The sequence below is a fragment of the Lithobates pipiens genome, unplaced genomic scaffold (genome assembly GCF_037356315.1).
Source record: "Lithobates pipiens isolate NorthernLeopardFrog02 unplaced genomic scaffold, aLitPip1_a1.2 Scaffold_10, whole genome shotgun sequence".
Lineage (NCBI taxonomy): Eukaryota > Metazoa > Chordata > Amphibia > Anura > Ranidae > Lithobates > Lithobates pipiens.
In genome coordinates, this window is record NW_027507686.1 from 81,665,149 (window position 1) to 81,678,512 (window position 13,364).

Below are 13,364 nucleotides of genomic sequence, written 5' to 3' on the forward strand. Positions count from 1 at the left end.
CACGATTGAATTGTCCCGCGTAATGCGGTCCAGCGGACTAAGTCAGCTGAACAATTCGGTCATGTGTACACGGCATTAGAAAACATGTCTGATCACTATCCTTTCCTCTGAAGTTAGTCCTGCACCAAAGTCTGTGGAGAAGCAATCAATCTGATTTTTACAAGAAAACAAATAATTTAAGGTCATATCTGGGGAAAAAAAAAGGGTTGGAAATATAATAGAAAAGCTGTAATATTTGTCTAGCAGATTATGTTTTCAAACATGTCTTTTTCTTCCAGAACTTCTTACGAGTTGCCCATCAAGATCCGGTTAATGGCTGCACTACAAAAACCATCCTTCTGAAGCCATCACAGACAGTAGCTGACTTAACCCATCTCTGTGCTCTCAAATTCAAGCCTTCTAACCCAGAAGACTTCTCTATTTTTCTACACTGTGGTGGGGAACAGCAAATGTTATCTCTGGATGAACATCCCCAGGAGATAAAAGCCAAGCTCAAAGACTCTGGATCTAGCTTTTTCTTTTGTTACCAAAGAATTGAGGAGGAGGATGCAGAAAAAGTCCTTGAAGGAAAAGTTTCTGACCCATCACATGTATAAAAAAATCAGAAACGGGTCACTGCGTAGCTTGGGACATAAGGACAGAGTCTGGTCATTTGTCCAGGCGTTCTAATATACTTTGGATATAAAATTTCAAGCTAACCAAGCATGATTTTTACAGCCTGAGATGTAGCTTCTTTGTAGTGTTCAAAATTTGGAATGTCGCCATTGTGATATCCACAAAGTAGTATATGACTTACCATGCAAGTGAAAGAGATAACGTTCTTTATACATTTCCTGGTATAAATTGTACATAGATTGCCAGTTGTACAGATGCTCAGAATTAATCTGAACGAATGGATGAGTTTTGAAAATATTTTAGGAAAAAAACAAAAGATCGGTACATACCTGAGGAACTGGATTAAGTATTTATTTGTGAACTCTAGAGCAATTTAAAGCATGTATTTAACACGCTGTTTTATATGACCAGCACTTTAGATATTTTAAACACTTTGCTATTTTGCACATTACTTGAAGTGCTCAAAAAACCAAGAGTAGCAAAACATGGTTTATAAGTAACCTTTCAAAATAGACTTGATTGTATTCTGTCTGTTACTGTATTTTTCGGAAAGAAACTCTGCCTGGGATTTTAACATTCAAAGTAATCAAATCCCGATGTATAATTTTTATTTAGGAGAATATCTATGTTTTACTTAACTGTATATCAGAATCTGATACAGTTTCCTGTTAATATCTTTATGAATGAATATAAAAGCGTAACTATTGTAAAAGCTGAAAAAAAATAATAATACATACAGTATAACGATTCAATGAGGGTTATTTATAAAAGGAAAATCCACTTTGCACTACAAGTGCACTTGAAATTGTACTGAAAGATGCACTGTAGATCCGAGGGGGGCATGCAAGGAAAATAAAAAATAGCATTTTAGCTTGCACATGATTGGATGATAAAACCAGCAGAGCTTCCCCTTATTTCAGATCTTCTCCTCAGATTTGCAGCGACTGCACTTCCAAGTGCACTTTCAGTGCAATTTCAAGTGCACTTTGCACTTGTAGTTTGCACTTGTAGTGCAAAGTGGATTTGCTTTTTGTAAATAACCCCCAATATGTCAATAGCAGTAACACAGCAGTTTTTGGTCCTTCCCGTAACTTAGATTTGATTGTTGATCCTGCCAATAATTGTCCACTTCTTTTAACAGGCCATAGTGTTGAGCAACATCTTCATATACAGGAATTGGTATCAACCAATTAACACTGCACTTGTAACTGTAACTACTTAACCACTTCAGCACCAGAAGGATTTACCCCCTTCCTGACCAGAGCACTTGTTGCGATTCGGCACTGCGTCGCTTTGCTTTAACTGACAATTGCGCGGTCGTGCAATGTGGGTCCCAAACAAAATTGATGTGCTTTTTTTTCCCCTCAAATAGAGCTTTCTTTTGGTGGTATTTGATCACCTCTGCGTTTTTTTTGCGCTATAAACAAAAAAAGAGTGACAATTTTGAAAAAAACGCATTATTTTTTACTTTTTGCTATAATAAATATCCCCCAAAAATATATATAACAATTTCTTTTTCCCTCAGTTTAGGCCGATACGTATTCTTCTATATATCTTTGGTAAAAAAAATCGCAATAAGTGTTTATTGATTGGTTTGCGCAAAAGTTAAATCGTCTACAAAATAGTGGATAGTTTTATGGCATTTTTATAAATTTTTATTTTTTACTAGTAATGACGGTGATCAGCGATTTTTATCGTGACTGCGACATATTGTGGACACATCGGACATTTTTTACACATTTTTGGGACCATTGGCATTAATACAGTGATCAATGCTATAAAATTGCATTGATTACTGTAAAAATGTCACTGGTAGTGAAGGGGGGCGTGGCTGTGTGTGACACCACACTGATCGCTGCTCTCGATGACAGGGAGCAGACGATCAGTGTGCTGTCACTAGGCAGAACGGGGAGATGCTGTTTACATCAGCATCTCCCCATCCTTGAGCTCCGTGACGCAATTGCGGGTATCCCCACAGCAATCGAGTCCGCGGGACCCGTGACCACGGGTACGTTACTTTGCCCAGCTGTGCCATTTTGCTGACTTATATGTGCAGGAGCCGGTCGGCCGGTTAAAGTGGTATTAACCCCCCCCCCCCAAAAAAAAACATTTTATGTATTGTAGCTTGTCAATGCATAAGCTTCCTGTCTTATGGTGTCTCTACTCTGGATGGAGGAGAAATGGAGACACTTCTGGACAGCAGCATTATCAGTCTGAGAGAGTGTAGTATTAGGCTGGGTTCACACTACTGTGAATTGGATGCGGCTTTCCCCACATCCAATTCACATCAGGAGATTGTAACCTATGGAGCCGGTTCACGCATCTCTGGAGCATCTCTGGTGCAAATTGCACTCTTCTGGTTTGTTTCAGGTCCGAATTCAGCCAACAATTTTCGGGCTGAAATCAGACCTGAAATGGCGAACAGGTACGCGCCGGACCCTTGATGTGAAACACTCCGTGCTGCGGTGTGAACCCAGCCTTAGATGCACTAGCAGATTTAGATGCAGTTGACTAGCAAATTAAAGCTGAACACCCGCTAACGCTTTATAAGCAATTAACAGCAACAGTTTTTTTTTTTTACTTTTGGGTTAGAGGGTTTACATAAATGCATAAAAGCTGACTATTGTAGGCACACCTGTCAGTGTTAAATGGTTTGTCCCAACTCTCTAAGTGCCACTTTTGCTGGACAACTCGGTCCGTTAAAGGAAGTTGAAAAATAATAGAAAATAAAAGGTAAAAAAGCCTGGAAAAAACACAGTCACCACATGTAAGAATTGGTAAGCTATAATAATTTTTTTTTGGTTTAATACCACTTCAAAAAGTGTTAGCCAGAGCTAGACTTTAATCTGTTTGCCTTTTACTCAAAATCAATTTAAAACTACATGTCCATCTAAAGTATGCTGCCCACAGAGTGATAATGCTGCTCTGCAATGTCGCTATAAATTGAACAGCGTAGGTAATCTACTACAGGAGGAAGTGGGCAAAATACTGATCTACTGGCAAGATCCACAGACAAGAAAACTATATTTCAAGGAGCACTCAGAAAAACAAAAAGTGCTGTGTTAACGATAATGCAAAATTGCATTGTGTATGACATTTGTTACTTTACCCATAGCTACACTTTAAGGACACTGAACTGTTTTGTAACTGTGGTTTGTAAATATATACAGTATACTTATAGAGGGCAACCATATTTGCTTAATACATAGGCAAACTGTGCAAGCTAGCTACCGATTTGGAAAGACTAAATCAGAACACTTATATGTGCTTAATCTTATCTCCAAATAAATGCTGAACTCATTACCTGAGATCGCTCCTAGAGGGAGAATCTAAAAATCTATATAAAATATCTTGTGCAAGTATGGAAGCACATGCATGTATTATTTGAAAGTCCCATTAAAATATTTTCTTGTTAACTTTGCATTAATAACTTCTAATGTATATGCATTGAAATTATACTATACTATACTTACCTATAACAATGTTCTAAAGTCACCTTTTTTTTTTTAACCTTAATGCATTTTCTGCATTAGGGTTAAAATGCCCCATTACTTCTCCTACCCACCCCCATCCCTAAACACTTAACTGATTCCTGTTACCGCTCCAACGCTGTCTCAGCTGCAGCAACACTCCTCTCACTTCTTGCTTTCACAGGAGACACTGAGGGCAGCAGAAGTCAAAGGAATCAGAGGGGTGTTGCTCACCAGCTCTGTGTGTCTATGGACGCACACAGCCTGGCATGGGAGTGTGCTGGCATGGGTGCCTCCTTAGCACTTGGCTCGCTAAGGGGGCATCTGGAGAAATGAAAAATTTACAGCGTTGGCAAGGGAGTTCCAGAAGAATAGGTAAGAGAGCTTTCTGTGCAATATCTTTTCACAGAGCAGGAAGGTATAACCTCTTTTTTATTTTAACCAACAAAAAAACAGTATCACTTTAAGGTTTCATGCCCATAGGTGTATTAAAATACTGCTACCTAAGCTGGATCTTTATGCCAGGAGCTGCCAGAAAAATCCACCATAAAAAAAAACTACCGTATATACTCGAGTATAGGCCGACCCGAATATAAGCCGAGGCCCCCAATTTACCCCCAAAAAACTGGAAAAAATTATTGACTCGTGTATAAGCCGAGGGTGAGACATGCCTGTCCATCCCTGTGTGTCCGTCCATCCCTGTGGGTCCATCCATCCCTGTGTGTGTGTCCATGCATCCGTGTGTGTGTGTGTGTGTGTCCATGCATCTGTGTGTGTGTGTGTGTGTGTGTGTGTGTCCGTGCAGCCTACCTGTGTCCAGCCTGCCTGTGTCCGTCCAGCCTGCGTCCCGTCCAGCCTGCGTCCCGTCCAGCCTGCGTCCCGTCCAGCCTGCGTCCCGTCCCGGCCCGGCCCGGCCCGTCCCGGCCCGGCCCGTCCCGTCCCGAGCCGAGCCTCCGTCCTTCAGCTCTTCGTCGGCGGCCATTCTAGGATTCAAAAGCCGCGCCTCCGTCGGTGATAGGCGGAACACTCAATTTCCCACTGACTGCTGTTCCGCCTATCGGATGTCCGTGATAGGCGGAACACTCAATTTCCCAGCAGCCTGTGTTCCGCCTATCACGGGCATCGTCTCATCCTCGTCCGTAGTACGAGGATGAGACGATGCCCGTGATAGGCGGAACACAGGCTGCTGGGAAATTCAGTGTTCCGCCTATCACAGGCGAAGGCGGAGCCGGAGGCGCGGCTTTTGAATTCTAGAATGGCCGCTGTCTGTCTGCTCGACACGCTGATCGAGCGGGCAGACAGCGATGACTCGAGTATAAGCCGAGGGGGGCACTTTCAGCCTCAAAAAAGAGGCTGAAAATCTCGGCTTATACTCGAGTATATACGGTAATTTTGGCATGTAACTAGCCATGAGCAGGGCTTTTTTTTCCTCAGCCAATAGGTGCAGGAACTGCCCTTTTCTGAGTCACCCCTTTTCCCCGTCCCCTACCCACCTCCGAGCACCGTCCTTTGGTTCCATCTCCTACCCACCTCCCAGTACTACCCATTTTAGACAATACAGAACCAAGTTATTTGTATGGAATTTGATAATGATATCAAGAAAAGCAGTAAAATAGATCCCGTTCAGCCAGCAACAATAGATCCCCCTAACAACAATGTACCACCCACAACAACATTCCACCCCCCCCCCCCCCCAGAACAATAGGCTCCCCTGCAGCATCAACAGATCTCGGCACAGCCAGCATTAATAGACTCTCTGGCAGCCATCAACAATAGACCCCTCTCCCAATAGTAGATCTCCTTCAGCAGCAACTGACCCCCCAGCAACATAAGACCCACCCCTTGCCATTACATACAGTCATTCCAGGAGGTGCCGGAACTGCGTTCACCCACGTTTCCACTGAAAAAAAGCCCTGGCCAGGAGTATGGCTTTTAGAGATTTATGTGCGTGAATTCTGTTGGCTAGAATATTCATTTATTCTGGCCAATCAAATTCATGAACACACCTACATGCTTGTTTACATTGCATTTATTCACGCATGCGCATGAATTATGCCACTAAAACACCTCTATGAATGCAAGTTTTTTATGCCTTTGAGCGCTGCTTGAAAATATGAACATAAATGTCACAATGTACATGTATGCATTGGCTGGCATAGAACTTCATTTAGAGGCTAAAAAAATTAAAAATGCTTCCAATGGAGAAGTTTTTCTGCCCATATGCATTAGGCCTAAAAGATTGGAAAAAATATACGATTTTTGATGTAAGAAGTCACTGAGGAGCCTCAATGAAGAAAAAGACATAAGCATTCAAAAAGCACAAGGATTTTGATTTGAGTCCAATTAGTGAAAGGACAAAAACATTCAGATAGCTCACTGGCTCCGATTAGGCTGCTCACATCAGATAGGGCTATCCACCTGTGGGTACCCAACAGGTTACCAGAACAAACAAACAAAAAAAAACATTCACCAATGGAAGAAGCACTGGTCCAAATGATTAAAGTGTTCAAATGAATGTATAGGTTTACACTAAAAAAAACAGCCAATGCGTTTTGGGTGCCATAAAGAACTCCTCCTTCATATTCAGAGGTCATTTCACAAATTTTATTTGGAACATCAAATCTCATCAGATAGATCAGTGCTTCTTTCTCTAAGAACTCGACTGGGAGCACCAGATGTCGTGTACTTCACTAACTCTCCTCACCATTCCCTCATTTGACGAATATTTTATATAATCCAGCAATTCGGAACAGTTTGTTCTATGGGCGAATGATTCCTTGGGCCTGTGTAGCTATTTTTCACCTCCATCACCTTGTACATCCAATATCTCCTAAGTTACATTATTTTGAGGAACTTCAGACGAGGTGAATTTCTTTCCTGTAACCACAGGTTGCAGGAAAGAAATTTGCATGATTCCCCCATCAACACAGACAGTGCTGACAGGGGAATTCCTCCTACCGGGCCATTGTCCTCTGCCAGGGTGGGCAGGTGGGGGGAAGCCGTCCCCGATGGGAGAAGACAGTGATTACCACTAGAGGTTATAGCAGCTGCTACCAATAATCGCAAGAGCATCCGGCAGGCTGGTTGTACCCAAGTTGATCGATTAATCAACTTGGTACATTAACGGTTCGAATATCGTACAGTTCATCAATTTCGGACCGTGTATAGCCGGCCTAAGAAACACATTCCCAAATGTATTTCCAAATGAAACACTACTTTTCCTTCATGTCATCCTCCCTAATTTTAGACAGACTCACCAAATTTTAATCTGTGCTAAAGGCCCTTACCAATTACATTTAATATTCTCCATTTTACAAAATTCTTCACGAAGAATACCCGCTTTCTTCTAACCTTCAACGTCCTATTTTTTTAAATCACTGGGAAAAAATGCACAACTCCACATCTAAGTCATCACGTTGTGTGGTGTAGAGAGAGGCTATTTTGATGTTTTACTCCATGCCCACAACTCAATGATACAGGCGATCTGCTGGAGATGCAGCCATAGAACAGGCTCAGTGTACCATATCTTCTGGTATGTCCTCGTATTCCAGCCCTTCTGGGTTTACACAATGTCCATTTTTTAACAGGTCCTTGATATGTCTATCTCACTGGAACCTGTCCATTCTTTGTTAGGTCTACAAAACTGACTTCACATATCTTATATATTGCCGAGAGAGACATTCCTTCCTGTGCTGGCTATCTACAGATCCACTACCCCTAATCCCAGTTTCTGAATATCATTGTGGATATTAGAAGAATGGACTACCTCGCAGCCATAGCTGGTGGCATGCTAACACGATTTAACAAAGTTTGGGCCGCATGGGGTCAATCTGAATTTGGCCTCCCTTCCCCCCCTTTGGTCCCTTTGATAACCTCATGCTTTTTTACCAACCTTAAACTACATTTATTGTTATTTTTATTTAACTCTGGAGTGTATCCCATGTTTTCTAAAACTCTTTTTTTCTTATATATGCTCTCTGTTTGAGTGATCCAGTGTTAGGGCTGGCCCCACTCTGGCCATGCTTTTTATCTATACTTGTTGGCTTTTATTACCATATCTTTTGGTTTCTTTGTGTTCTTTACTACAATCTACAATTGCTTTATACTGTATGTAATGTGCTACTTATTTATTACATGACTGTAATCTATTCAATTATTCAAGCTAATTTTCTTTGTCACTGGTGTTTTTTGTAGCTCCTTTTAAAAACCACCCACAAAAAAAAAATCAACTGGTGAGCCAGTAATCGCTGAACCTGCTGCAAGTTATTACCCCTAAAAAACAAAAACAAAGTCACAGACTTTTCTATGGTGTGCCTGACTGTGCAGGGTGGGGGATCCCAATTCTTCTGTGGCCCTTAAGGGGGGGGAGCTATAATAGCAAATAATATTTCAAATTCTTAAAGTGGAAAAACAACCTACAAGATAAAGGCATAATGAGCTTGTATGCATTGCATACTAGCTCATTATGAAATACTTGCCTTAGAACGATGCTGTTGCCGCAGTTCCCGTACACCGATGTGACGGGCAAAATGTCTCTGGAATGTTACTTCTGGGTTCACGGGCTCCAGCTCTGTGATTGGCCAGAACCGCAATGACGTCATTCTGCGGAAGCCGCTGGTTATGGCACATGCATATACAGTGAATTTCTCCTAAACTGTGCAAGTTTAGGAGAAATTCACAGTACCTACTGTGTACAAAAACGTTAACTGCTTCTGTGCTGGCTATATTACAAACACTGTTTTAGGTCTGGCATTTTTACTCTGCATCAACAAGCATGGACAGTGTTTTCCATGTATTCGAATGGCCCTGGTTCACACCAGTGCAGTGCATTCCACTGTAGTAAACAAAGGTAGAACATGCTGCATTTTTCTGTTTGAAACGCACCTGAAATGTGTCAAAACCCCAAAAAAACACACCTGAACATATGAAAAATGCACCGGAACGCACATGTCCTGATCTGAAATGAAAAAAAAAACGGGAAAAAACACATCAGAAACCCACCAGAACCCATCAAAAACACACATGTAGAAATGCATGCGGAAAGCAGAGATTGTGGTGTGAACCAGCCCACATTGTGGACTAATGTTTTTTTTCTAGATGAGACATCTTTAACCAGTTGACGTCCAAGCTACAGCCAAATGACAGCCACAGCGTGGACCTTAATTTCTGGGAGGCCTCCCCCATGCACGCTCCCTGTGCGTGCCCTGCAGGGCGCACACAGAGCATGCTGTGATCACAGAGTCACTGAGACTCGGTGATCACTGATTCAAGTAAGGGGCCGGTCCTGGCCCCTTACCATGTGGTCAGCTGTCAGCCAATGACAGCTGATCACATGATGTAAACAAAAGCTTGGTAATTGTTTTTTCTCCTCACGCTGACAGCACGACGCTGACCAGCTTACCTGAAAGGGACATCGGTCCCTAAGAGGAAGAGGCAATTATGCCTCATCTATGCCCACCACTGCCAGTGCCACCTGCCAGTGCCACCTATCAATGCCCATAAGTGCCACCTATCAAAGCCCACCAGTGGTGCCAATCAGTGTCAGCTAGCAGTGCTACCTATTAGTGTAATCAATTAGTGCCCATTATTGCCGCCCATCACTGCCACCTATCAGTACCCATCAGTGCCGCCTCATCAGCGTACAGCAATGGAGGAAAATGACCTGTTTTCAAATTTTATAACAAAAATTCTGTTTTTATAAAAAATTTTAACAAAAAATAAAAACCGCTGAGGTGATAAAATACCGCCAAAAGAAAGCTCCATTTGTGGAGAAAAAAAAAGATAAAAATTTCATTTGGGTACAGTTTAGCATGACCGTGCAATTGTCATTCAAAGTGCATCGCTCGCTGAAAGCTGAAAATTGGTCTGTACAGGAGGGGGGTTTAAGTGCCCAGTAAGCAAGTGGTTAAGCCAGAGAACCTCATAAACAGTAATGGACAGTGTAAGAAGCATATAGCACTAAGTGCAGAAGATTTTGGAATCAAATTGCAATAAAGTGCCCCTTAAACATATTCAAGTAGCGTCTATGAACATATAAATACAAAACATTATAAAGTCAAAATTCCCAGTGTCATTGATCAGTTCAAAACTAAATCCACCAATGTGCCAAATCAAATTCGCTCTAGTGTAAACAAAACTTTCACCTGTTAGACTGGAACTCATATGGCATTCATTCAAGGTCTCCTAAGCTCTGCATGATGCATTTCGTCATGCCAAATTTGTTATAGGCCATAGTTCAATGCTCCTAAAGAGGAAAATGGCAGGCGTTTAAAGACGGAAATGGAGTCTGCATCCCTTTTAGATGTTACCGTATTTATTGGCGTATAACACGCGCCGGCGTATAATACGCACCCCAAGTTTAGGAGGGAATTTTGTGGAAAAAACTTTTAGGAGGGAAATTTAAGGAAAAAAAACTTACATTTAAATGCCCATCAATGCAGCCTTATCAGTGTCCATCTGAACCCTCGTCAGCGTCATTTGCAGCCTTGTCATGCAGCCTGTCCTCATTGCAGCCTTGTCATGCAGCCTGTCCTCATTGCAGCCTTGTCATGCAGCCTGTCCTCATTGCAGCCTTGACATGCAGCTTGTCCGTCTTAGTGCATTGTCCACTTATGTTTTTAAAAATGGCGCCGCCGAGATGTCCCGTGTATCTCGGCGGCACCCGGAAGTTCTTGGCGGCTTTCGGCCGCCTCGGTCCTTCTCGGAGGCTTTCGGCCGCTCTCGAAGGCTTTCGGCCGCTCTCGGACCTCGGCAGCTTTCGGCCGCTCTCGGAAGGTCCGAGAGCAGCCGAAAGCCGCTGAGAAGGTCCGAGAGCGGCCGAAAGCCGCTGAGAAGGTACGAAAGCGCCCGAAAGCCGCGAGAAGGGCTCTGGGCGGCTGAAAGCCGCCCAGAGCCCAAAAAATTGTGTGCAAATCGCGGAGTATCGGCGTATAACACGCACCCACGATTTTCCCCTGATTTTAAGGGGAAAAAAGTGCGTGTTATACGCCGATAAATACGGTACATAGTTACATAGTAGGTGAGGTTGAAAAAAGACACAAGTCCAACTTATGTGTGTGATTTTATGTCAGTATTACATTGTATATCCCTGTATGTTGCGGTCGTTATCGAATAGTTTTTTTTAACTATCTATGCTCCCGCTGAAACCACCGCCTATGGCAGTGAATTCCACAACCTTGCCGCTTACCGTAAAGAACACTATGCAGTTTAAGGTTAAACCTCATTTCTTCTCATTTTAATGAGTGGCCACGTGTCTTATTAAACTCTCTTCCATGGAAAAGTTTTTTTTTTTCTTGCAAATATATTTTTATTCGTTTTTTTTTAGGAATAACAGACATAGAATAAAACAAAATAAAGCACAACAAGAACCAAACAAAACAGAGTATGTCCATATAATAGAAGACAGAAAGGATGGTAACAATACCTTATTCATATATAAAGAAGGACATAGCCTTCTAATTATGGGAATGCCATAAACAGTTATGCATGTTATCTTATACTTTTACAGGCTGGAGTGTTTGTGATCGATATTGCTCACTGTCCTAGTGCGGTAAAATTGCAGTGGTAGGGGGATAGCTTACTATCTCCCACCAAGATCATGTCTCTTTTCCTTAACTTTTACTATATAATTGGGATATGGACCCAACAAGAAAGAATAGAAATGCAGAGGTAGGTAGAGATAGTAGAGAAAGAAAAGCAGGAAGGGGGTTGAAGGGTGGCACACTGGGTGGGATGTGGTTGCATCTCAAGTTATGTGTGTATGGTAGCATTACTTCTTATTACCCGACAATGTTCATGTTCTAAAGAACATTCTAGAGATTTACCTTCTTCTGAGTATTTGAATACATTCCAAAGGGCCCAGGTTTACTGGTATGTCTCGTGTCTGTCTGCTTCAGTCAATATCAACTCCTCCATCTTGTTTATGTCTTCTACCTTTTTTAGCCATAACGCTGTGGTTGGTGGGTTCTGCTGCTTCCAGAGTAAGGGCTGGTTCACACTGCGGGCGATGCGAGGCGACACGACTCGCCTCGCCGCTATCTTACAAGTCGCCCCCGTTCTGTACAATGGAACCGTTCTGAGAGGAGCGACTCGAGTCGCTCCGACTCAGAAAAAAGGTTCCTGTACTACTTTCGGGCGACCTCGGGGCGACTTGCATTGACTTCTATACAGAAGTCATCTAGAAGTTGCCGCTGAGGTCGCGGCAGGTCGCGGCGAGGCAAGTCGGTGTCGCCTCGCATCGCCTGCAGTGTGAACCGGCCCTAATGCAGGACTTGGCTGCATTCACTAAATATTGCAGTATGGATTTTTGTCTTAACTGACATGGTGGAGACGTGTAGTAGAAAAAATGCAGGGTCGTCTGGGATTACAAAGTCTGTACATTTTTGGGATATGGTGCGGACTGTCGTCCAAAAGGATGTCAGTTTAGGACACGTCCAAAATATATGTAGAATCTTTCCTCTGTCTGAATCACACCACCAGCACCGTTACGGTGTGTTAGGGAAAAAAGTGTGAAGTTTGCTGGGTGTCATGTACAATCTCGTTAGAACCTTATAGTTGGTTTCCTGTATCTTGGTGCATAGTGAGGATTTTAGGGATAAGTTTAACATGTTTTGTATTTGTGGTGCAGTAAAAGTGCGGTGCAAATCTGTTTCCCATTTCCGTATACTAGATAGCACTGGTTGCTCGGGGGGGGGGGGGGGGGGTATTGAGCAGCATGTACATTTTGGATAGGACATGAGATAATGGTTCTAGCCCTGAGCAGTATTCCTCAAATGTGGTGAGGCGTCTTGCGTATGACTGAGGGTCTTTCAACATTTGGCGGAAGTGATGTATCTGTACCGCAGTCCAGAATGTAAGCTGGTATGGGCCCGTAGGATCTATTAATTCCTCAATGATTGGTGGGCCATCTGTCTCCTGTCACAAACTTGGATGTAGTGATATTCCCGTAATCACATAAAGTCTGAAAGTGTGCGGCTGACATGCCCAGCGGGAATTTGGGGTTCCCTAGAATCGTGGTCAAGGGCGATGTCTTGGTTGTTTGCTTATTTGCATTGTGGCTTGTGAGCATTGTTTCAGGGTGTTTACTATTAAAGGGTATGTTTTCAGGTCAGGTGGTATAGAGTCCCAACACTAAAGTGCGTTCTTCAATGGTACGGGAGATTGTTCTTGTTCTATTTGTGCCCATAATTTCAGTTCACTGTGACGTTGCCAATCAATGACTCTGCCTAGATGCACTGCTATATAATATCTCCTGATGTCTGGTAATGCTAGGCCTCCGTA

At 42.7% G+C, this 13,364-nt stretch overlaps 1 protein-coding gene across 1 annotated transcript in view; it reads left to right on the forward strand.

Annotated features, from left to right (window-relative positions):
* RIN1 (Ras and Rab interactor 1) overlaps window positions 1-4,031 on the forward strand; it is a 47,569-nt gene extending 43,538 nt beyond the window's left edge. The window contains exon 11 of the mRNA XM_077456270.1: window positions 279-4,031. Coding sequence (XP_077312396.1) covers window positions 279-596 — 318 coding nt within the window. The 3' untranslated portion in view covers window positions 597-4,031. The remainder of the gene's footprint in view (window positions 1-278) is intronic.
* Window positions 4,032-13,364: the final 9,333 nt, after the last annotated feature.